Source organism: Falco biarmicus, chromosome 7 (genome assembly GCF_023638135.1).
Source record: "Falco biarmicus isolate bFalBia1 chromosome 7, bFalBia1.pri, whole genome shotgun sequence".
NCBI classification, from domain to species: Eukaryota; Metazoa; Chordata; class Aves; order Falconiformes; family Falconidae; genus Falco; species Falco biarmicus.
The window spans coordinates 20,082,111-20,105,213 of NC_079294.1; the positions used below are offsets into that span (position 1 = coordinate 20,082,111).

The following is a 23,103-nucleotide window of genomic DNA, read 5'->3' on the forward strand; positions in this document are numbered from 1 at the left end:
GTTTTTTAAAATTTACATGCACAACTTTTTTGTCTCCAAGAAACTTGCTTAACTGTTACTTTATCCAAAAACTAACTGCTAGTATGTGAATTTTTTCACAGTTTGTTTGGTGGTAGTGGATTTCTGATCTGCACTGCTCCTCACCCTTTCCATCTTTCCACTTCTGCTGTCAAGGTGAGAGTGCTTAGTCACTTTCACAAATCTCTAAGCTTTGTTAGGGGAACCCCAAATAAACCTGAGCAGGTGCTAGTGAATTAGAGATGTTAAGCTGCCCTTATTCAGTCTCTTCTAAAATACTGATTTTAGTTTTGCTTTTTTATGTGTTAATCCATAGAGCCTTTGTTAAAGGTAGATGTTTTATATAACAATATTGACCTGATTTTCTGTACTTGTAGCTTGAAAATGTTTTTTAAGTGCCAGTGTCTAATTTGGCAGATCTTTGCCAAGTCTTTAATCTTTTCATCTTAAAAAGAAAAAACAAAAAACAAAAAAAACACCCCAAAAACAACAAAAACCAAACCACAACAACAAAAAAAGCAGACTGGATTAAACAAATTGAATTTCATTTAGCAAAATAAAGCAGGACACTTAATCAAAACAATTCTAAAGGGCATGTTTGTTATCAAAACAGTGTATGATTTATACAGCTGTCTTAATGGAAGTAACTTTCTGTGCACCTAGAACATGTGCATATAATTATTTAGCTGGCTTTTTCACAGCAGTATACCACTACAAAATGCAGCATATTTTTTGTTTGCTACAGTTCATTCAATTAATTTAGTTAATTTAGTTAAACGGGTGACATTTCATGTAAGTAACCTTTTGCCTTTTGTGGCTACAGTGAATATTTTTTTAGGGGAAAAGCTGCCTTTTTTTTATTTTTATACCTTTGCCATACTTATTTATAAATGTTATAAATGAACTTTCAGAACAGTTTGGGATAAAACAATACTTTTCTATAGCCCTGTGATTCAAGTAATATATGGAGCATTAGAGTGCTAGTAACACTATATAGAATACTCTAGAGATCTATAAGAAAGATTGGGAATTAAGATACTGGAGCTGACAAAATAAAGCCAATTACATCTTCTTAAGTTTGCTGTTCATAACTTCTTGTTTAAGGTGATGAACAGCAACTATTTTCTTTTCTTCTTTTTCTAATCCAGCATGTTAAGCTGTGACCACAGGTCCTCCCCTGCAGTTGCATACTTTTGCCCTGGCAGTCTTTTGATTAATGCGTATATTGCACAGTGCTCAGTCACATTCCAGCCATTTCAAAGCCTAATGGAAAAAACGCTGCAACACTTCTTCTAAAAGAAGACTTTAAAAAAAAGTAGTTGATTGCTAATTGATCTGCGATTAAAAAATGGACTTGTTCTACCAAAGAACCCTGACTTTTCTGTGAGTAAATGCAGATGTTAGTCTTTTACTGTTTGGTTTTGGATATTTTTTTCTTTTTTTTTCCCTTCAGGACAACCTTTTCAGTAGGAAACATCTAGAGGTGGAATCTTTTGTACCTGGGATTTTTTTTTTCTTCAGAAAGACTAAAACCAAACAAAAAATCCCTGCACCGAGATCTAATCTGTGGTTTATATTCAGAAATGGGAACCTAGAGAGAGTTAGGCATGCATAAAGCCAGATTTGTACGTAGTTTTATGTGTATGGGGTTTTATTAAATAAGTGACGAGGAAATGGATTGCTAGCTTTTGGGGAATATTTCATTTCGCTCCTTTCAAGCATTATTTCTCTTTTAGAATCATGAAGAGGGGAGTTTGCTCTTTCATGGTGGGGGGGAAATTGTTTGGTATAGGGCTTTTGTGTCCAGCACAGATGAAGATTCATTGTAGAAGGGAATTACGTGGGGAGGAGAGTACTGTGTTAGTATGTGAGAAAGGGTGACACAGAAGGAACTAGCAAAATGCTCAATAGAGAATATGTAGAGGCATCTAGGAACATGTCATCTTTATTATAGATACAGAATAAGATGTCTTATCTTTCTATATGTATTTATATCTTATATGGAATATGTATTAGAATTTTGTGTGTACATGTGTCTATGCATTTGAATTCTCAGATATATAAGGGGGTATACACAATGCAGAAATAATGGAATAAAATAATTTATGAGTAGGAAGAGTTAGAAGTTAGGATCTTCTCTACTACCTCACTGGTTTTTGAATCTGGTAACAGTAACAAACAGCAGAATTTTGGGTTGGTATGTTTTTAACTGAGCAGGTATCAGTAGGAACTTTACAATAATGTCTGACTGGTTCATAGTGCACTTCCTTAGACTTGGGAGAATCAGTTGCCGAGATGCTTTGGTAGTCTGCATACTCCACTAGATAAGAATTTTGCCAGCTGACAATGCCCTATTTAGCAAGTATTCTTGCTTGTAAAGTGTTCTTTAGCTTTCTCTGCAAATGGCACTTCGCCCCTGTGTGATAGGCAGTATATTGTGTATACAGTTCCCTAGTGAGACATTGGCTGCCTTAATTAGTGTTGTGAGCTGTACTGGATTTCACCTGTGGAATATCCTGCACAGCTGGTATTTGAGCTTTTGGTGCAGCTTTTGTACTATTGCCCTTTGTTTACTTGGTGGTTACAGGAAGAAGCCCTTGACCTTTGGTGGATAGGATGTTTTTAGCATGTGTGGAATAGTTTTGGAGGATTTTTTTCATGTTTTTTACTGTCCTGCAGACAGTGAAGTACAAGAATAGTAGCTCTAGATTGTTTCCTTTTATTATACAGAAGACTGGCTTGCAAACTCAGAATTGAAAACATGTAGGTTTGCTTTGTCTGAAACTAAAACCATTAAACTTGTTTGAAATGCATATTTTATTAGGCTTTATGGTTTTCATGTGCCCATTTATCAACCATTTTAATCATTAAATAATTTAAATTAAATCATTTAATTGAGCCTAGCATTGTGTTTGGCATACTAGTGAATTTGAGGTTAAAAGTAGGTGAAGTAAACAAAGAGGTTGTGGAGTCTCCTCCTCTGGAGACATTCAAAACCTGCCTGGATGCAGCTCTGTGCAATCTGATCTAGGTGAATCTGCTTTAGCAGGAGGTTGGACTAGATGATGTGTAGAGGTCCCATCCAACCCTGACCAGTCTGTAGTTCTGTGAAACTTCCTGACAGAATGTATCCATGTTAATGATCAGTATCTACTGTGATTTTTCATGGAAAACAATGCAACTTCGCTGATGTCTTGATAACACCCTATTCTAATGTTGATTAGCTCATAATGAATAAATTGGGGTTGCTAAAACTTAAAAATAATTCTCAGAGCTGATATTTTGATACCAGTAAGGGAGATTGACCACAATATCAACTCACAGTTTTAAAATCTGAGATTTTCTTTGTTGTTCATTTTTTTTTTAAAATACCAGGATTCAAAATTCTGGTTTACTTGAATTTATTAAAATAAAAGATAGCTGACCTTTTTTTTTTCAGACAATGAGTGAGAATGCATACATTATTTCAGGCTCAAAACATTCACTGTATTTTTGGTCTGCTTGAGGATTTCTTACCTGGGTTTATATGCATTAGAGGTATGATTCATATTCCTTGTTTTAGGTAGTTTCTCAAGTACTTAGTACTGAGAAGTGACATACTTTGCAGAAATTCAGATTGGTTTAAAAGAATGTAAATTTGTTGACAGTCTTTAAAAAGCACCCGTAAAGCATCAGATTAGTTCTTGAAGGTCAAGAATGTAGTACATGTGTAGTATTCTGCAAACATGTAGAAACATATAATTAAAATATGTTAAAATATTTTATGGTCCAAGCAGAATTCGTAATCTCATAAATGATGTGGACTTCTTCTGGTGAAGATGACTTTCAGAACTCTGACCATAGATGGTGTGTTTTTCTTTTCCATTCTTACCTTCTCATGTTAATGTGCTAAGACAGCATAATTTTATGTTTAGGCACCAAGTGTAGTTTACATATCAAACACTCATTCTATAAGTTAGCAGTATCTGGTTGAGAGAGATACATATGGCAGGTATACATGGAAAGCCATATCAACATAACAGTGACTATTCAGTGCTTCAAGATCAGTTTAGCAAATAAGTTATTTTCATGTTGCAAAATAGTCCCTTTTTCACTTTTAGCTATACCTGAGCTGCAATTATAGAATCTTTTACATATTGGTGATTTCATTCAGAGGAGAACTGCTCATGCAATAAGAATTTAATTTAAACAGTGTATTAGCTTTTTATTTCTCCTTTTACCAAGTTGGTTTTTTGTTTGGTTTTTTTTTTTTAATTCAGATATGTTCTGCTAATAAGAGTGAATAATGGATAACTAAAACTTGCATACATCACTGAAAAACTGAACAGCAAAACAAAATTTGGTCAAAATCTTAATATAAACATTACTTAATTATGAATCTTGTTAACTCATACCTTATTTGTATTTTCTTATTTCCTACCTAGAAGTGGACGAACTGTTAACTTCTCTTAAGCATATCCAGCATGTTTTGGTAGACCCTCAGAGCCAAGAGGATATCTCTCTCATTTTACAGCTTGTTCAAAATACTGATTTTCAGAATGCGTTTAAGATACACAACGCTGTAACAGTGCACATGAACAAAGCCAGCCCTCCATATCCTCTCATCTCCAATGCACAAGAATTAGCGCAAGAGGTATGTATAGTATGCATCTCTCTGATATGTATGAAACCTATAATCATAGCTGTTGTTGAAATATGTACTTGCCAAGCTTGTCTGAGTTATTGAATGTTGAATATGAAAGGGATTATAGTAGTCACTGATCGCTGTATCCGGTTTTTCCAGATTTCCAAACAGTAACCAGAAAAATATTTTGGGAATAAGAACTCCCTTTTTAGCATAGATAGATATGTAACAGGAAAAGTACTGTGTTTAAACACAGAAAAAGGGAGTGGTTATGAAAAATCTAACTTTTACCTTCAGTATTCTTTATTCCAAGTGTTCAGGAATTGCATTACAGTTCTCTATTATTGTGACTTAGTGAGCTGAGCCATGGTTCTTAAATTGGGGGGCACTTCTGAAAATACAACTATATGGGAAAGAATTCTTCTTTAAAGTGAGCCACAGATACCCTAATACCTAATTTCAATGTTTTAATTGCTGCTGTGATGGTCTGATTACATTTAATTTTTGTCTGACAGATGACAACTCTTATAAGATCTGGTATCTCCTTTAGAAATTTACTCAGGCAACTTTTTTAACTTCAGTCCTTTCAGTCAGATCTTGACTGAAATAGTTTTACAGTTTCAGACAGGTTTACTGCTGTCTTTGAGGCTTATTCACTTGAATATAGACTGGCAATACCTATATACAAATAGTTTTATAAGCACTAGCAGTAATGCACAGAAAACTCAGATAAAAAGTTGCTGTGAACGGAATGAGTTTCGCATCTGGCTGGATGCAGCGAAGACCCTTTGAGGGGCTGCTTAATGTTATCTACATTTTCCATGGCCTGGTGCGTATATATATTGCAGTGGAGTGTGGCTACACCTTATATGGATATACATTTGTAACTTTAGCTAGCTTGAATACCAGTATTGGCGCAAGCGTAGCACTGTAGTGTTCAGCAAAGCCAGATTCAGAGGCTGGGTAAACGCTGCAGTGTTTAGCACCCAGTGAACCAAACGTACCTATTCAAAACTGACGTAGGTACACAGGTTGGAGTACCTGAGCCAGTATATAGCTATTCTGCAGTTGCTCAAAGGCATGTAACTCCAATTTCAGTACAGCAGCAAGCTGATTTTTTTAAAAATCTGGTTTTCTTTTTGCCTGAAGCAATTTCTTTCAACAGCTCTTCCCACTCTCCTTCCTTTTCCTAGACTTCAGCCTTGTAAATCAAGGAAAACAGCATTTTAGCAAGTTCGAAGTTCTTTTGCAGAAGAAATTACTGATTCTTGAGGGACATAATTTAAATATTATCTAAAGGTGCAGTGTGCTGCTTAACCTGCAGCTCAGGATTTTCCTGTTTAGGTTTGTCAGTAAGACTGTGCCAAAACCAGGTGGAAGCGTTTTACATATGAGCTTCCCTCATCAGCCTGTAGGCTGCTACAGGATCCTCACTAGGCTTCTTTGTCTGTGAGCCTGAAGGAATCTTTCCAATTAACTCCTGTTTGTAAAGAACTTCACCAAACACCCACTTTACACAGGCCTCCTAGTTCGGGATTGCATTCAGCTACAAGCCAGAGTATTTGAAACTTGATGTATAATACAGGATGTTACAGATTCACCTCTTAAAAAAAGCTGGGGTTTCCCCTTCATGGATATGATGTCCTTTTATTTGCTGCTTAATAGAAGTTTCCAAGAAGAAAATATGCTTAGCAAAACTCTAGGTCTGTTTTCAGACTTCCATATTCCTCGTCACCTTCCCAACACGTTCCTCTCTTTTCAGGTGATTGGGTAAATCCTAAAATCAGAAGGTCATGCGAAACTAGTTTTGTTTCTTAGCAATCCATGAAGAAGGCTAAGCATAAAGAAAATATTTCTTTAATGTAACATTTTTAAACCCTTAGTATTTTGTAATCACCCCAGGAGACTATTATATAGAAGGCAAACATATCACTGCACTTATTTTGATTCTTCATGTCCCATCCCTGTCTTGTCCAGCCTTGGAATTCCTGAAAAGTCAATATACTGCATATGTCTGTTCCATTTTCAGAGGTAGTCTAGTTTCTCAGTGATTCAGCTTCTGGTGTATTTAAGTGACTTGTGTTTTGCAATATGTTAAATAGCATCCTGAAATGATTGACCTGGAAATTGAGGACAAATATTTCTGTGACAGGTGCGTCCCAAGAGGAACACCCTTGAGGCCTCCATTCACATCTTTCTGTACTTCCTAGTCTTGCCTGGATAGAAGATCTCGTGCTCATTTTTCAGATCCTTTATTCCTTTTGGAAAGGTTTCTGTATTTGTTATGGTAGCATTATGGGAGGACATTATTTCTGTTTTAGGAGAAGCTGGTTAGTTGGTTTTGGTGTTTGGTTTTGCTTTTGGGGTTTTTTTTAACACTGACAAAGTATCTGGTTTGCATGGCCAGGTCTTTTCTTGTACTGTCATATTTGGTTGTCTTTTGCTTTTTCCATTCCTAAGCGTAGGCATGGGAAGCTCCCTCAGAAAGCAGTTTACCTACTTCAGGGTGTTTTTGAAAAGACACTTGCAAAACCCTTGATTTAAGATACTGATAACATCTTGGTGATAAAAGCCACAAGACATTACAAGAAAGAAAAATAGCAGATACATGCATAACATAAATTTTAAATGGCAGGTAATGTTAGTGTGCATATTTTAGTGCACAGGTCATCCGTGACTCTGTAACACTGCAACTGTTCTGGAGTGCATGCCCTAGTTCAGAGCTACCGATGTGTTTTGTTTGAGGTTTTATGGTGTGGAAGAGAACTTGTTCTAGAGCTCATGCTTCTGTAGCTCTAACAGGAAGACACTTTGCAATACAATTACATCTTGCAATGCGAAACATGCACCCTTTAAAATAAAAAATAATATTAAATTAATTAAATCACACTTTTGGAATTGTGTTTGGTGGGAGTTATTTGCTATGCTGAACCTAATTTAAAAATTCTGTTTTCATTTACTCTTTGATGATTTACTTTTATGAAACATCATGTGTATGAACAATGTGTTGTGAAAACTTTTGATTTTTGAATCTTTTAACCATTAACAATACAAGTGGAATGGTACATTTTTATTTTCTAGTCCTCTTTAGGAAATTCTTTGAATTAGTAGTACACTTGTGCAGTTAACTTTTCCACAGATTCTGATAACCAGACAGCAACAAGTCAAGATTTTAACTTGTTTTAAAAGAAACTAATTGAATGTAAAAGGTGGAATGAAGCACTTGAGCTTAGGGAATTTATTTTAGAGGTCTAATCTTCATGTAATGTATTGTATCCAAGTCTTAAATAAAAATAGACAGTAAACATCAAGTGTAATTAAATTGATTTCAAATCCATTTAAACTTGACCAAGATTGTGGGAATGATTATGGGAACATAGTCTGAATCTTGACCTTGTAAGAACATTTGACGTAGCATTCAAGACAGTTTGTAATTTTTGGCCCGTAGCAGCACATACCAAATACCTTTAAAGATGTTCTTGCTATTAAATACACTTAATAGGCTCAATTTATATAGGCTGTGTTACTAAAGGTTTCAGACTTGATACTGTTCACTTCAGGAAGTGCAGGCAATTAAACTAGGTCAGTACTTTTGAGAGGATGCACTGGAAGCTTGTAGCTTCAGGTGTAAGTGCACTAGAACATGTATGTATATTCCCTCTGAGGTCCTGCTCACCTGAAAGTAAACTACAACAGGATTTTGCAAGTGCAGTTAAATTCTGAATGTTTAATATTACTCCAGTGTGTGCCTCCACAGTACATGCCTCCAATTGCGGTGCGTACAAAGAAACTAAATTGATAGCTTTATTATTGACACATATTCAGTGTGGATTGCCTGTGCTGGCTGTAGTGTGTCGCTTCCAGAACAACAGCCTACATTCAGATTTCAGAACTGACAGAATGACTGCTTGGGCCTGGTTGCTTTCATTTCCCCTGTCAAATCCCCAACATCTGACCTTGCATTCAAAAGGTTGCCTTGCTTGCAGGGCTTCTAAGTTGCTTTCTAAGTAGGTTTTCCTGTAAAAGGGTCATAAAAATTGGATAAATAACACTTTGAAGTTCCTTGTAGCTTCTTCAAGAAAGGAATTGGAAGTCCCTTGAAAGTTAGAGACCTTAAATAAACCTCTGTGAGGAAGTCTTTTGTATAGAAAAATGTCTTCTTTCGACACAGGAAACTTTTTTAGTGAAATACATCCTTTGTAGTGCTCTGCTGTATGGCATCCCAAAATTCAGGCTTAGCTGGGGATAACAGCTTTCTGGCTAATTCAGAGGTATGACTGAAGTCAGCCTTCTATGGAGCTGAATTTTTTCTGTTCTTTATGGTTTTAATGAAATAAATTAAAATTATTTAGAACTGGCTTCATTTTTTGTCTATTCTAAACTATACTAGGTTTGTTCACCATGAGGCATGTTCTAGGGATGTCAGAAGGAAGGCTTTTGGAGGTTGTCCCAGGCTTATTGCTAAGCACAGGAATTTGTTCAGTGTGACAGTGTTTGGGAGGCAACGTAACGACCTTGCTCCATGGGAACAGAGTGGCTTCTCCTAGAATTAAGAATTATCTTTACTTTTTTCAGTGCTGTCATTTAGTAGCATCCAAGACAGTTGTTTACATTTCTGTAGATAATTGCTCCTAGGATAGAGGGTCTTCAGACCTTTAGATATTGTTGATCACACAAGCAGCTTGATCTTTTTCCCTTTGGAACTTGTGGTTTCTTGATTCTCTGATGTCATATTACCTTATCCTTAAGCATAAAAAGCTCTTGAAAAAAATGTTCTCTATCGCACTGAAAGCTGCTGCTCTGATATGTATAATCTACTCTTGATGTCTCTGGATTCATTTGTGCTTTTGGATTTCTGATTAGGCCAGAGAATAATGGCTATGGAAAATAGCTTCTTCAATTCACCCTCACGTAAGGGGGGACTTACCTGCTCTTGGCTTTCTCTGTAAGCATGCTGGTATTTGCAAGAGATGATGGCAAGGCATGTTTGGTAACTGTATGAGAAGGCAAACCTTTTTTGGCAACTAAAGCTGTTTGAGCAACAGCTGTCCTTGTGTTAATCTGGATTATTTTGGAACCAGCCAAAGAAACCTGGTTTTCTGTGACCTTTTGTAATTTTGCTGAGGCTGGGGCTCCAGGATGCATTGCAAAACCTGTCTTGGAATCTTTGGTCTTGCTGTTAGTGGAAATAGTTTGGGTAAAAATAAACCATCTGCTTTTAAGGAAAAGGGAGACTAGTCATGTTAATGAGAGGTTGGTCCATTTTAAAAGACCCAGCATATTCACATAATAAGACTTCATTGTGACTGATTTCACTATCATGCTCTTTTCCAGAATTTTTTTTGTGTGTGTGTGTGCATCTTTGTGGTAGCTGATCTCATTGCCAGTCTCTGGTATTGACAAATCTGTGATGCACTGGATACCCATTTAGATTTGGTAGATAATTGCTGAGGCAAGATGTGCTAGAATCATCCTGTGGTCTCATTGCATGTTTTCGTAATGTGTACCAGGTACAGTTCAATCAGCTACTGTAACAGCTATGTGGATGTACTTCACTTTCAGTAAAATGCATAATGGCAGCTAGGGGTTTGTGCTTGAGTAGGGGAGGGAGGATTGATAAATCACCAGGTAGAGTAAAAGTTTTATTACTTGATTTCTTTTTAGGTACAGAGCGTTTTGAAACCCAGTCACCATAAGGATGGGCAGGAGCTTAACACTTTGCTGAATGCCCCTCATATGCAGGTAAAACAGTCAAACTTCTAATCCAATGGATGTGATTATTGATGCTGTTTTCAATATCACTTAATTTTTGCAAATGTCTTGGGCTGACTGGGCAAGGACAGATTTTATTCTTCAACTCTATGCAGATCTCTTGATGTGGAGTTTCCCGTTTCCAGCAACTAATGGAAACTTCTGATCAAGTGTAGTGCATTATTGTATTCAGCCCTTGCTACATTCTACATGTATTACAGGCTAATTTGCACATAAACAATGTAGCACTAGGTTAGTAGAGGCAGGGGCAACACATGAGCTGCTTTGCTTGTCTATGGGGGTTTTTGAGTAGTCAGTCAGGTACATAGTAAACCAATGCTTGATTGATTGTTTTTTGGATTTGGAGGTTTTTTCAAGGAAGGAGAAGCTGTAAGTACAGTCACAGTTGTGTGTTCAAAATTACTTTTTTATTCTTTTCCAATCTGAAAGGGAGGGTTTAGAGAGCAGTAGGTGCTACATAGCTGTGATAATTTTTTTTTTTTTAATTTCCTGAGTCTGTTTGCAGTATTTGGTGACCTGCAAAGACTGTTCAATTTGCCGAATTTCATTGAACTCTAATTTGTATACATAATAAAGTGTGAAATTTTCTGTAACTGAGTTGGTTTTGTTTAACACTAGGCACTTTTACTGGCTCATGATAAGGTTGCAGAACAAGAAATGCAACCAGAGCCTGTGACAGATGAAAAAATTTATGAGAATGTTGGTGTGTACGGAGGGGAGACAGTTAAAATAGTTCGCATTGAGAAAGCTCGGGATATTCCATTGGTAAGTACTGATACTCCCTCACTTATATGTAAAGGAGGTAAGCTTTCCTCTCCTTTGCAGATCGCTATGGAAGTTTTGGAATTTGAACGTGGAGGTGATGTTTAACTTGTAAACACTTTCCCTCCCCTCAAAATGAGAATTAGTCATAGACAGTAAACTTTTACATGTATATAAAAATATTTATCAGTAGCTGTACTACCACTTAAAAACTGTACAACTTCTGTCAGCTTAGGTTTGGACAGGACTTCTTGACAGAAGTCACTGTCCCAGCCTTTGCTACAGGGGAGCTTATAGCCTTGTGCCAACCATTTGTTTTGGTTTTCTTTTTTTTAGCAACTGTCATCTTCTATTTTGCATCTTTCAAATAAGTGTTTCCTTAGGAGTATGTTTTTTTTAAATAATAATGAACCTTATAATGTGGAGCCATTCAATTCTTCGATCTTTAGTGCAGCTTGAAGAAACTAAGCGGTATTTTTTAAACTGAAGCATTGAGTGTATGCATTTAAGCTGTTACTTGCATTCCTCTTCAGTATAGTCTCCCACTGGCTTGAAATAAGTACGACAGATGGCTCTGAGTTTCATATATATAATAAATTCAGAATGTGTTGCTGCTACACAGGGTGCTACTGTTCGCAATGAAATGGATTCTGTTATCATTAGCCGAATAGTGAAAGGAGGTGCTGCAGAGAAGAGTGGGCTGTTACATGAAGGAGATGAAGTTCTGGAGATTAATGGCATTGAGATTCGTGGAAAAGATGTTAATGAAGTTTTTGACTTGTTGGTGAGTTGGACATTTCTTGTTTTCCCTGCAGAAAATACCGATTTCATAAGACTGAAGCCTGTTGGTTCTGCTTGTCATTTGTACTCATTTAGCAGTAGCTTAAAAGTATTCTGATAGTTAGTGTTTATGTAGAGGGTCATTTCAAGGTGGTTTTTCTTCTGACACATACTATCGTATTAAAAAGTATAATGGCAGTTATCTTCAAAAATGAAGCCTACGTATGTGAAGAGTCACGCTAGCATCTTGAGACTTTCTTTTAATGAGTTATAAGAAAAACCTTTAGGTCTGGAAAGCCATGATTTTTCATCTTTGAGTCCGCAATTAGTAACGTGTAGCTGCGTGATTGTGATTGTGGTGGTGCCTGCATGGGATGGACGTAGTTTTTTTTCATAGCAGCTTATATGATGCTGTGGTTTAGTCTGGTTTTAGACTGAAACAGTGTTGATAACGCATCAGTGTTTTAGCTGTTGCTGAACAGTGCTTGCACAGTGTCAAGGCCTTTTCTTTCTCACTCTGTCTGCCACCTGCAAGTAGGATGGGAGTGAGCAAGAGCTTGGGAGGGGACACAGCAGGAGCAGCTGACCTGGATTGATCACAGTGGTATATCATGCCATTTAACATCATGCTGAGCAATAAAATCTGGGTGGTGAGTGATTGCTTTTGCATCACTTGCGTTTGTGGGGTGTGTTTTTCCCTTTCTCTTACTACACTGTCTTTACTCAGCCCATGAGTTTTTCTTGCTTTTGGTCTTCTGATTCTCTCCCCTGTCCTGCTGGGGAAGTGGAATGAGTGAGGTGGTGGTCTGTGCATAGTTGCTGGCTAGGCTTAACCCTCCACAAATTGTATCACATGGGACCTTTACACGACTAGACTTCTTACTCTTTCCCTCCTGATAAAAACCCTTTTGTCTAGCAGTTTACCAGCATAGATGTCTTTGTGTTTACTACAACTTTACCATTGATGACAGAATTACACATAATTTCAAAAGCAGCTAGTCAAAACAACAGGCAAGAAATCCATCAAGAGCTAGTAAATGCAGAGTTACCCTCTCTCAAAGGCCCAGTGAGGTATAATGTCAAAAGCTGGGGATTACTATTATTTTCTGTTGACCGATATTGCTCTGTTATCCTGCTTTTCCCTGGCACCTATTTTTGATCAGTATCCAAGATGGGACACCTGGAACCTGACTATGAATCATTGGTCAGATTGCAGCAAGCAAGACCATTTTGTCAAAGTGAAAACAGATTAAAATCACAGGGTTTTCAAGAAGTTAATTTATAACTTCGATGCAAAACATTGGAAAATAGCCACTAGCATTTATTTAATAGGGTCTTTTGGAGAAAAAATATTAGTAAATCTCTGAATTACTTCGTGGATATATGCTCTTTAGACAAATCAGAATCAGGACAAAGACCTGGGTTCCGATGTAGGTTGCATTATTGTAGGAAGAATAGGCAGCAATATCCATAATGAAGTTGTCTCATGCTACAGTAGGACTGTAGTTTTTAATGGACAATTTCCACCTGTAGTTAGATTTTTTCCTGAAATGCGCTGTTAAAATTTTTTCAGCATGGAATGAGGTCAAGTGGAGGGAAGTAGAGGCAGAAATGTGTGGGGGTTTGGTTTTCATATTTTTTTAAAGCCATTTAAAGATTCTCAGAGTTATTTGAAAAGCCTTCAATCTCCTTGTGTTTTTTGGATCAGAGATGTCAGATTCTTCATGTTCTGTAATTGTCTCCTTTGCTGTCTATATTTGTTTTAAAGCCATATTTAACTAATTCCTGTGCTTCTGAAAAAAGTGTTTTGGCAGTTCTCTGCAGAGAGCTTGTTCTGCTCTTGAGCAGCTCCTGCAACCTAGAGGTACAAAATAAAAGATTTAAAACCATGATACATTAACATAAGAGCATTTATTTGCTGAAAATAATTTATTAAAAAAAAGCAACACAAAACTAACCAAACCCAACTTGTATTTTTTAAAAAAATCATTCATTTATAATCATATTTTTAATTCTTATACGTTGTGTCTTGTACTTTGTAACGTGGAAGTGAGTTTTTAAAATGCTTCAGTCTCCAAAAAATATTTAAAACGAGCACAGGAGAAGGAAATTACTTTCCTTCTTAATTTTGCCTCACCACTTGCTGCTCAAATGATAGTAAACTGCACATGACTTTAGACAAGACTATTCACAGGATCACTGTGAAATTCTATGCATTCCTCATGGACTATGCATGCTGACGGAAAATCATGGATTTTCCTTTCCTGCAGCCTAATCATGTTATGTTCAGTTATGTTTATTTGAGCCTTAAGTCTGAATTTTTTGAGATACATGCATTTTCTTTGGTTTTATACAATATAAACTGTTGTGTTATAGTTCATGGAATGATGTATAGGAAGTAAGGCACATGTAGACCTTGTCATGGGTTGGTACTTGCATTTTATCTAGATATTCTTTGTGTGCAAACACACTCTGCATACAAAAGTATGCAAACAAGTAAGAATACTTTTAAAGCCAGTATATTTATTATGTTCTACTTTCTTAGTAGGTGTGATTGCAATATTGATACTAAGTACTTTACAGATGCAGAATTGGAGTGTGTGTTAAATTTTTAAACAGTGTTTTGTATACATTAATGATGTTAATAGCATAAAAACATGGTAGAAGTGTTTAGATTTGAAAATACTGTTCCGCTTTAAAGCAATTTTAGAAAAAGTGCTTTTTGTATTTTTTTCTTCCTAGCATAGATCCACTTGTTGGTATTTTTAAACAGAATATTATTTTCCATTTCTCCTAAGTCACTGCTTGACAGAATTGCAGCTGCTTCATTTCAAATATAAATAGTTTATGTATAATCAAGAATGCTAGGTGTTTAAAATCTGGTATCAACATTTGGCTTTCTAGCCTATCACAGAATCACTGTATCTGTACTGTATCTTTTTAAAACCACGTCAGGGGTAGATGGTGTGCTGTTAAGAACTGCTGCCTTTTATGGGAATTGTTGAAGTATTTTCTGAAATGTTGTTTATTAAAATTCTTAACTTTAAGCCATATTTTGATACTGTATATGAAGGGTCTATTTTTTGTCGCAGGCTGACATGCATGGTACTCTGACCTTTGTATTGATTCCCAGTCAGCAGAGCAAGCCACCTCCTGCAAAGGAGACAGTTGTAAGTAGCCCTACATAAGTTCTTGAGCTTGGTGATACATAACTTGTTTTACCAGTATTGTGTAGGAAGTTCTTCTCTAGGTCTGTTACATTGTGGAACAAAACCAAAACCTAATAGTTTAAATTGGTTTAATTGTTACCAGATTAACACCTGTAATAACTGTTGAAAATGATTGATGGTGATAAGCTAAAACTCTTAGTATGATGTTTAACTCTGTTTCTAAAGTAATAAGAAATTATAAAAGCCTGTGCTTATGAATTTCTATTTCGAAATTCCCAATTTCTCTATTAAAAAAAAAGGCGAATTGATGGAACTTGCTACTGTGCTTTGGAAGGAAAAGATTGCATACTGGAAAATTTGTTCATTACCTTTTTAACTAACATACTTTTATTGAGACAGCTATAACAGTATGAAGAAAGAATGCACTGATTTATCACAGCTGAACAAAAGCATTAATGGTTGGTGACAAAGTAAAACATTTTACTAGTGAAACTTCACCTAAAGCCTAGCAAATGGCTGTCAATCTATGTATTTATTTGGGCTTTTAAACAATTCTGAATATCTCTGATACTTTTTGAATGCAAAGAACTTAAATTGGTAGTTCAGGGATTTTTGCCTCCTAAAATGGTGAGGAAATTGCATAGACTTTAGAATTAACAACTTAAATTCAGGCCTTCACCTCGAACCTAGCACAACTGTGTTTTGTCCATTGCTAACCTAGGTAAAGATTCCATTTCCAGTATCTCCTGTATGCCCCAGATGAAGTTTCTATTTTATAAAATCTTGGAGTTTTTATATATTGGAGCTCCATTGCAATCACAGGAAGATGGGGTGTCATTCTTCAGAAGTCACAGGTCATTTTTCTTCTGTTTTTGCATTTGATCTCCCACAGATACATGTGAAAGCACATTTTGACTATGATCCCTCAGATGACCCTTATGTACCCTGCCGAGAGTTAGGCTTATCTTTTCAAAAAGGAGATATACTTCATGTGATCAGCCAAGAAGATCCAAACTGGTGGCAGGCTTACAGAGATGGAGACGAAGATAATCAGCCACTGGCAGGCCTCATACCTGGTAAATAAAGCTCTAGAAAAAGCTTGATAGCCAGCTCTTCCCATAGCTACAGGAACAATATCCTGGTTTTCAAAGACTTGTGTACCCTTAAATATCCATTGCCTTAAATCTGACCTTGGACCTTTTGCAACAGACCCTACTATTGGTTATGTAATTTGCTTTACTGAAAAGGTTGACCCTTTAGAGGCATCACCATGTATAGATATTAAATGCAGAGTAAAGCTACCGCTTACACTGCGGTTCACTTTTAAAGAGCTACTCACCCCTTGTGTTACTCCTCCACCCTGGGGACTCCGTGGATTCAAGTTCCCTCTGCTGGTTACAGCAGAAATGTGGGACCTCCGTCTGCCTGTTCTCTGGTGGTGGGAGCAGCCCTTAGGTTTCTTACTATATCAAGTAGCCAATTTGAAAAACGTATCTTTTCCGTGGTGACTTTTCTCCATGTTTTCACCTAGCAATGAGCTCAGTTGTAACAGTCATGCTTCCTTTCTAACTGCTGGGGTCCTTTGAGTAATGGGGTTTTCAGACATTGAAGTCAGTATATAATTTTTGCATTGAAATGTGTACTGCACTCTAGTCCATTAAAGATCTGCTGATCTGTTAAACACAGTGAAAAAAAGACTTTTCAAATTCTGTAGATTATCATGCTGTTACTTTATGATATTTGAGTAAGTTGAGAGGAATACTGATTTAAATATAGGCTAGTCTTTTTCAAGCTGAAGTTCAAAATATTTAGAATAAATAGAATGCATTTAACATACAAAAATAATTAGAAAACCATGTCATCGTAGTGGGGAAATGTAGTCTTTCCAGTAGTTAGAATTTTCTGGGCAAAACTGTCCAGAATAGTACAAATGCTCTGCAAGTCTTTCTCAATGAATGTATTTTTTAAGCAATAAAGAAGCTTCCAAGCAATTCTATTTTCTCTTTCTAAAAATTCATTTATCTTTTAAAATTTCTTCTATGTTGTATTCTACTAGAACCTTCAGAGATGTAAAAGCTTAGGAAAAAGTAAAATGAGTAAGTAATTACAAAAAAAGTATGGAAATAGTTTCTAAATGTTAACTGCTTTTGTACTTTTTTTTTAAAATACATTAAGGAAAAAGTTTTCAACAGCAAAGAGAAGCAATGAAGCAAACCATAGAAGAAGACAAGGAGCCAGAAAAATCAGGTTGGATATATTCTTTCCAAGGGGGGGGAGGGGGGGGAAATCTAACTTTTATAAAGGTGCTCATTTTTGATATCTGGAACCTTGTGATTGTGGAGTTGTAGTAAATTCTTCCTTTTTTTGTAATACAAGTGGGATGACTCTTTGAAATTCTTCATGTAAATACAGATGTGAATTTAGCACTTCATTGTATAAATCACATGATTTTTTCATAACCATGTGCAATGTAATTAGGATGATGTAGGCGAATTTGGAAAGCCCCTTTCTTCTTAAAGAATCTGATCTGCCATGACTCAGTTTAAGTCCTTGGCTTGCAACATTTGCTTAATACACCAAACTGTTTTAATGAACTGAAGAATATGACATGTTTTCAAAATTGCAGAATAAATTCTCTACTTTAAAAATCCAAATACTGAGACAGGAAGCTTTTTACTGTATGGGTATTTGATTGTGTTGATTTTTATTTTGGTTAGGAAAGCTCTGGTGTGCGAAGAAAAACAAAAAGAAACGGAAAAAGGTTTTATACAATGCAAATAAAAATGATGGTAAGCAACATCTTTGGCACACTGTGCACTTACAAGCAGCTGTAAAAGATTCTACAAATAGCTTGGTGAAAAGAATGTTGAACTTCAGGATACGATGTTAGAAATACTGCCTTGTGATGTTCTGTGTGGGAGCAGTAGTGTGGTTTGTAACAGCGTTTAGTGAAAGATCTAAAAAAGGTGGCAGGATTTGTAAGGTCATTTAGTGTCTTTAATAAAGACTAGATGATAGTGGTAAAAAAAAAAAAAAAAAAAAAACCAAACAAAAAAACCCCCAAAAAACAAAAAAACCACAACAAAACAGATAATTTTTTAGGCGTGGAAGCACTCTCAGTTTTTCAATGATGAACCAATTTATTACGTTTTTTACTATCATCTCACTCTGCATAATTAAGTTTAGTAAATGGAAACTTTCTCCAGAGAGAGTTTGTAGGCTATTTATATTATATTCTTACAAAAGTACTTTGGGATTGGGATGTTGATTCTTGTTGTTGTTGGGTAGAGGGTGTTATTCTTGTACTAGAAACTTGTTCCTTGGCAAGAAAATTGTTTCCTGAGTTTACGCTGCTACTAATAGCAGTAGTAAGTGGAAACACATTTTCTTTCTCAAGAAGTTGGGGGGAACCTCATCTTATTGGGCAAGTGATGATCTTTGGGGTTCTGTTGCTTTGGTGCCTTGCAGTTACATACTGTGCAGAGAGTCAGGAACTGCCTGAAACTTGATGCTGCATGACAGGCAATACATGCAACTAGCAGTAAAGTACATTGTGACTATTTTACTGTTTCTCTCTCAAGATTATGACAATGAGGAGATTTTGACTTATGAGGAAATGTCACTGTATCATCAACCAGCAAACAGGAAACGGCCTATTGTTCTGATCGGCCCACAGAACTGCGGCCAAAATGAATTGCGACAGAGACTTATGAATAACGAAGTGGATCGCTTTGCCTCTGCAGTTCCCCGTAAGTTTGACAGGCAGATAGGCTTGCTTATTCTAAACGTTGTCTGCAGACAAATCCTCTTGTGTTGAAGATGGTAATTAAGAGTTTGGGGGTTTTGAGCAGATTATAATCAACTGTTGGACAAGTAATGTTACATCTTCTGTGGCAAAAAGGAGTTTTGGTAAGTTAATGCAAATCCAGTGTCCCAACACAGTGTAATAGAGGCATTATAAGACAGGCATATACTCCAGTATGAATAAAATTGGAGTGAGTTACAGAAGTTTAGAACGGTAACTGGTACATTGGGCATAGAATTTTTAACCTATGTGTCCTGCATAAATGAGAACTTGGGTGGGTTTAGTGCCTTCCCAAACCATTTACATTTCAGTGAATTGTGTATTTTAAATATCTAATGTACTCTAGATTAGGTTTACAAATAGTGTAGCAATATAATTTGTTACAAACAACTAATAGCTGTTTTCACATTCAGAATGCAGCTGCACAGGTGAAACTCTTCCTTTCTTAGATGACTGTATTTTTCTTCTAGATAATGTAAACAGGAACTCTAAATGTAGGTTCAGCCTCTGGCAACTTAATCTGAGTAGGGATATTTATTGTAGAAAATAAAATACTTGTATTTCTTGGATATTTGATAAGCCTTTTTTTGCTTGGTTAACCAGATGTCTCCTGAGAGAATACTTATTTCTCTTGATTTCTACAGGTGTATCACTGTCTTGATTTCGTTTTTGTTACTCTCTACGTTTGTAGATACTACTCGGAGCAGGCGAGAGACTGAAGTAGCTGGCAGGGATTACCATTTCATTTCCCGACAGGCATTTGAGAGTGACATAGCTGCAGGGAAGTTCATTGAATATGGAGAGTTTGAAAAGAACCTTTATGGTACTAGCATAGACTCTGTGCGGCAAGTAATCAACTCTGGCAAGATATGTCTTTTAAATCTTCATACCCAGGTATGGCAAAGCTGTCGCCTGTTGTGTGTTAGTTGTAGAACCTGCTATGAAAATCTAGAGAGCTGTGTTTGGTTTATATAAAATGAATCTGTTTTCAAGGTCCACTTTCATGTCTGTTCCAAGTTGTCTTTTGGTAGTGTTCACTTGACTCTAGAGTGTTACGAATACAGCCTTCTTGTTCCTTGTTTGAAAATATATACATCGTTTATATCTGTGCCAAAGGTAGTACGGGTTTTGGCTTCTAGATACTTGAAGCTAGCGAGAGCTATCTGAATCGAAAAATTAAGATTTGTGTGTCTCAGTCTTCCAATTACTCTGTGAGCTCTGAGGTTTTTGATAATGGAGAGGAAGTTGTTTGTGATTATATTTGAAAGCTGCGGTTTGGGAATGTTTAGGCAGTTCCATAACAGAAAGGATTAAAGTACATCACATCAACAGTATTGAAAAACTCCTTAGTTTTATCCTTTTGATTATGGAGAAGAGACAAACTATGCATACAGACCTCAGATTGATTGGAAATTTAATCAAACGCAGGAAGAGGCAGAGTCCTGGAACACAGTCTGTTTTCTAATACGTAGGCTATGTGTGAGGTCTGATGCTGTTGTAGATGCTGCAAAAGAAACCCTAAAACTGACATATCAATAACGTCTGGTAGTACTGAAGCTGAAAATAGCCATCACCAGTGGGACTGTGTGATACTTTGTTAGAATGGCTCATGGGTATTGCAAAACATGTAATGAGATGAAAATTCGTAACACTTTGAAAATGGATCTAATTCAGTGGTTATAAAAATCTGTATCAGAAGCAGGTTGTTTGTCCTGAGACACATAGAAGGAACCTTTTGGAAAAACTGAACTACAGTTTGGTTGTTCTTATTTCCTGTCACATAGTATAAATGTAACCTGCCAAAAAAATATGCTAGGCATACAGTAGTAGTGCATCTGATACCTTGTATTTTAATCTTCAAAATGGAAAAGGTTAAACTAGTACTTGAAGACTCTTCTCTCTGTCAAAGCTGATTTCTTACAATTAGCATTGTAAGAAAACTTATTTCAATGTGGGTGACTTTTTTTTTTTGCTTTTGGATACTAAAGTTCCTTCAGTTTAGTTATGAAGAATATTTTTGAACAAAAATAAATGTTTGGGTTCTGTGAAGGTGAATAATGTTGGAATAACAGTTTTGTAGGAAATGGTGACTGAACTCTGTGATGGTAATACTGTTGCAATTAATTATGTGGCTGTTAATATATTATACAATTGTCATTGTGTTTGAAGAGTATATTGTCAATTATGGCATGTGAATAATGCATCATTAAGTGCCCTTTTCATGGTTGGAACTGTTAAATAATTAATAAATTCTGTTTCTGCAGTCATTGAAAACACTACGTAATTCTGACTTGAAGCCATATATTATATTTGTTGCACCACCTTCACAAGAGAGATTACGTGCTTTGTTGGCCAAAGAAGGGAAAAACCCAAAGGTAATGTGTCTAACACTTCTTTTGAAAACACGTTTTTAGTAAATACATTCCTATATTCTTTGGAATTGGGAGATGGTAACGGTACTGACAATATATGGGAAGCAATGGAGTTGAGATGTGTGCTCCAGGTTAACAGGCAGACCATACTAAGGGAATGGCTCAGGATGCTTTTGCTTCAATGGAATGCGAGAGGTATGAGGCAAGGGAATCCACTGTTAATTCAGTAGTCCTGGGGCATAGTGCCTCAGTTGGGGTCCTTGTGTTTGGGTACAAAAATATGACTCTTTATTTCAAAACTGTGGAAACCCCAACTTTGTCTTCAAGTAAACCTGAGAATAATTCTAGGGAGCAAATGATTAATTATTTTTCTTTTGAGAACTTACCTGCCTATGGAAAAACATTTTCTTGAAAACATACTCCAGATATCTTCAGATAAAGCTATTTTAATGCTTTATCCTGTAGGATCACTTTTCATGTTTCAACTAGTCATGTCAAGATCTTAGCTTATCCAGTTCAGATCATTTAGTTAATGTGAAATTAGTTCTGCAGAACAGAATTGAAACCCACAGATTAAACCAGAACATCTGAAAGCCCAGAAAATGCCCTTACCAGCTTATGAGATACGATGTGCTTGTTGTCTAGGATAATGAAATATGTTGACCTTCAGCTTTTTAGCTGAAACCTACACTACAGTGGTTGGTGGGAGCACTTTGCCACCATAGTATCTTCAGAGTACTAATGGAACATAATGCAGTTCATACTGAGGAAGAACAGTTTTCCCAGCATAACTCAAAGGGACTCCTGATATGGCTGTTGGTCAGGAATCTTACCTCACTATGTTCTATGGCTGTGCTGTTTTCCTCTCTTTGTTTGATGCAAGAGGGATGTATTTGCCTGAATTCAAGATCTGAAAGTCTGTTGAAGTCCAAGTCTTGAGAGGGATTTCTTTTTTCTTCCCCACCCCCCTGAGTCAAATATAGTCATAGTCTTTAAATGGACATGTTCCTCCTTCATGGCTATGCAATGAATGAAACTATTCTATATAAATATTTCATCTTATGTCCTCGTTTTTTATTGCAATAATCAAGGAATCCATTTGCAATACAAACTAATATACTGTCATTGGTGTTGAACTATACCTGTTTTCTTTCTGATTAATTGAATTGGAGTTGTATTTATTTCAGTTGGGTAAACACTTCGTGTTAAACCCCCCTTCCTCTGATAAAGAAGAGGGTATATACAGGCATACATGCAAGAAATGGCTTTGTTTTTCTTAAGTGTAGGTAACACCTAGAAAAAAATAATCTTGAAGGCTTGAAGGTCCCTTTTGAAAATATCCTCTTTAGAAAATTATCTCCAAAATCACACCTGAATATTCCTTTATAAAATGCAAAAATAAGCTGCAGAAAAGAAAAATAAACACGCTTTTAGAATCCACGTAAAAACATTCTGAAGTAAAACAAGTAATTTCTACTTCTCCTTTTGCATCCTTTATCTACATGTGCCAGCGCTCTTGCTTTTTGACATATTCTATTCAGTTTCAAAATAGTTTTCCATTTTTCTGCAATGTCATTTACCTGATGCTGTAGCGATTTGATCAACTTAAATATATAGCTCTCAGTGCTGTTTATTAAAATACTTCACTCTGTGATAGCCATTGCCTTTGGCTGTTTGGTGTTTGCAGTGCTACATCTTCAGAGGAATGTTGTCTTCTGCACCGTTCACATTTTCTCTCACACTATCTCTGCCATCTCCAGACTTTTTCAGAAGGATAATGGGTTTAGCAATGTAATTGTT

At 36.3% G+C, this 23,103-nt stretch overlaps 1 protein-coding gene across 1 annotated transcript in view; it reads left to right on the top strand.

Moving 5' to 3' along the window:
- Positions 1 to 23,103, top strand: part of PALS1 (protein associated with LIN7 1, MAGUK p55 family member) — a 57,856-nt gene that overhangs the window by 33,198 nt on the left and 1,555 nt on the right. Inside the window, exons 3-13 of the mRNA XM_056347549.1 lie at positions 4,443 to 4,651; positions 10,307 to 10,384; positions 11,033 to 11,179; positions 11,799 to 11,960; positions 15,049 to 15,126; positions 16,019 to 16,202; positions 17,302 to 17,373; positions 17,844 to 17,915; positions 18,708 to 18,875; positions 19,623 to 19,825; positions 21,196 to 21,306. Of these exons, the coding sequence (XP_056203524.1) occupies positions 4,443 to 4,651; positions 10,307 to 10,384; positions 11,033 to 11,179; positions 11,799 to 11,960; positions 15,049 to 15,126; positions 16,019 to 16,202; positions 17,302 to 17,373; positions 17,844 to 17,915; positions 18,708 to 18,875; positions 19,623 to 19,825; positions 21,196 to 21,306 (1,484 nt within the window). The remainder of the gene's footprint in view (positions 1 to 4,442; positions 4,652 to 10,306; positions 10,385 to 11,032; positions 11,180 to 11,798; positions 11,961 to 15,048; positions 15,127 to 16,018; positions 16,203 to 17,301; positions 17,374 to 17,843; positions 17,916 to 18,707; positions 18,876 to 19,622; positions 19,826 to 21,195; positions 21,307 to 23,103) is intronic.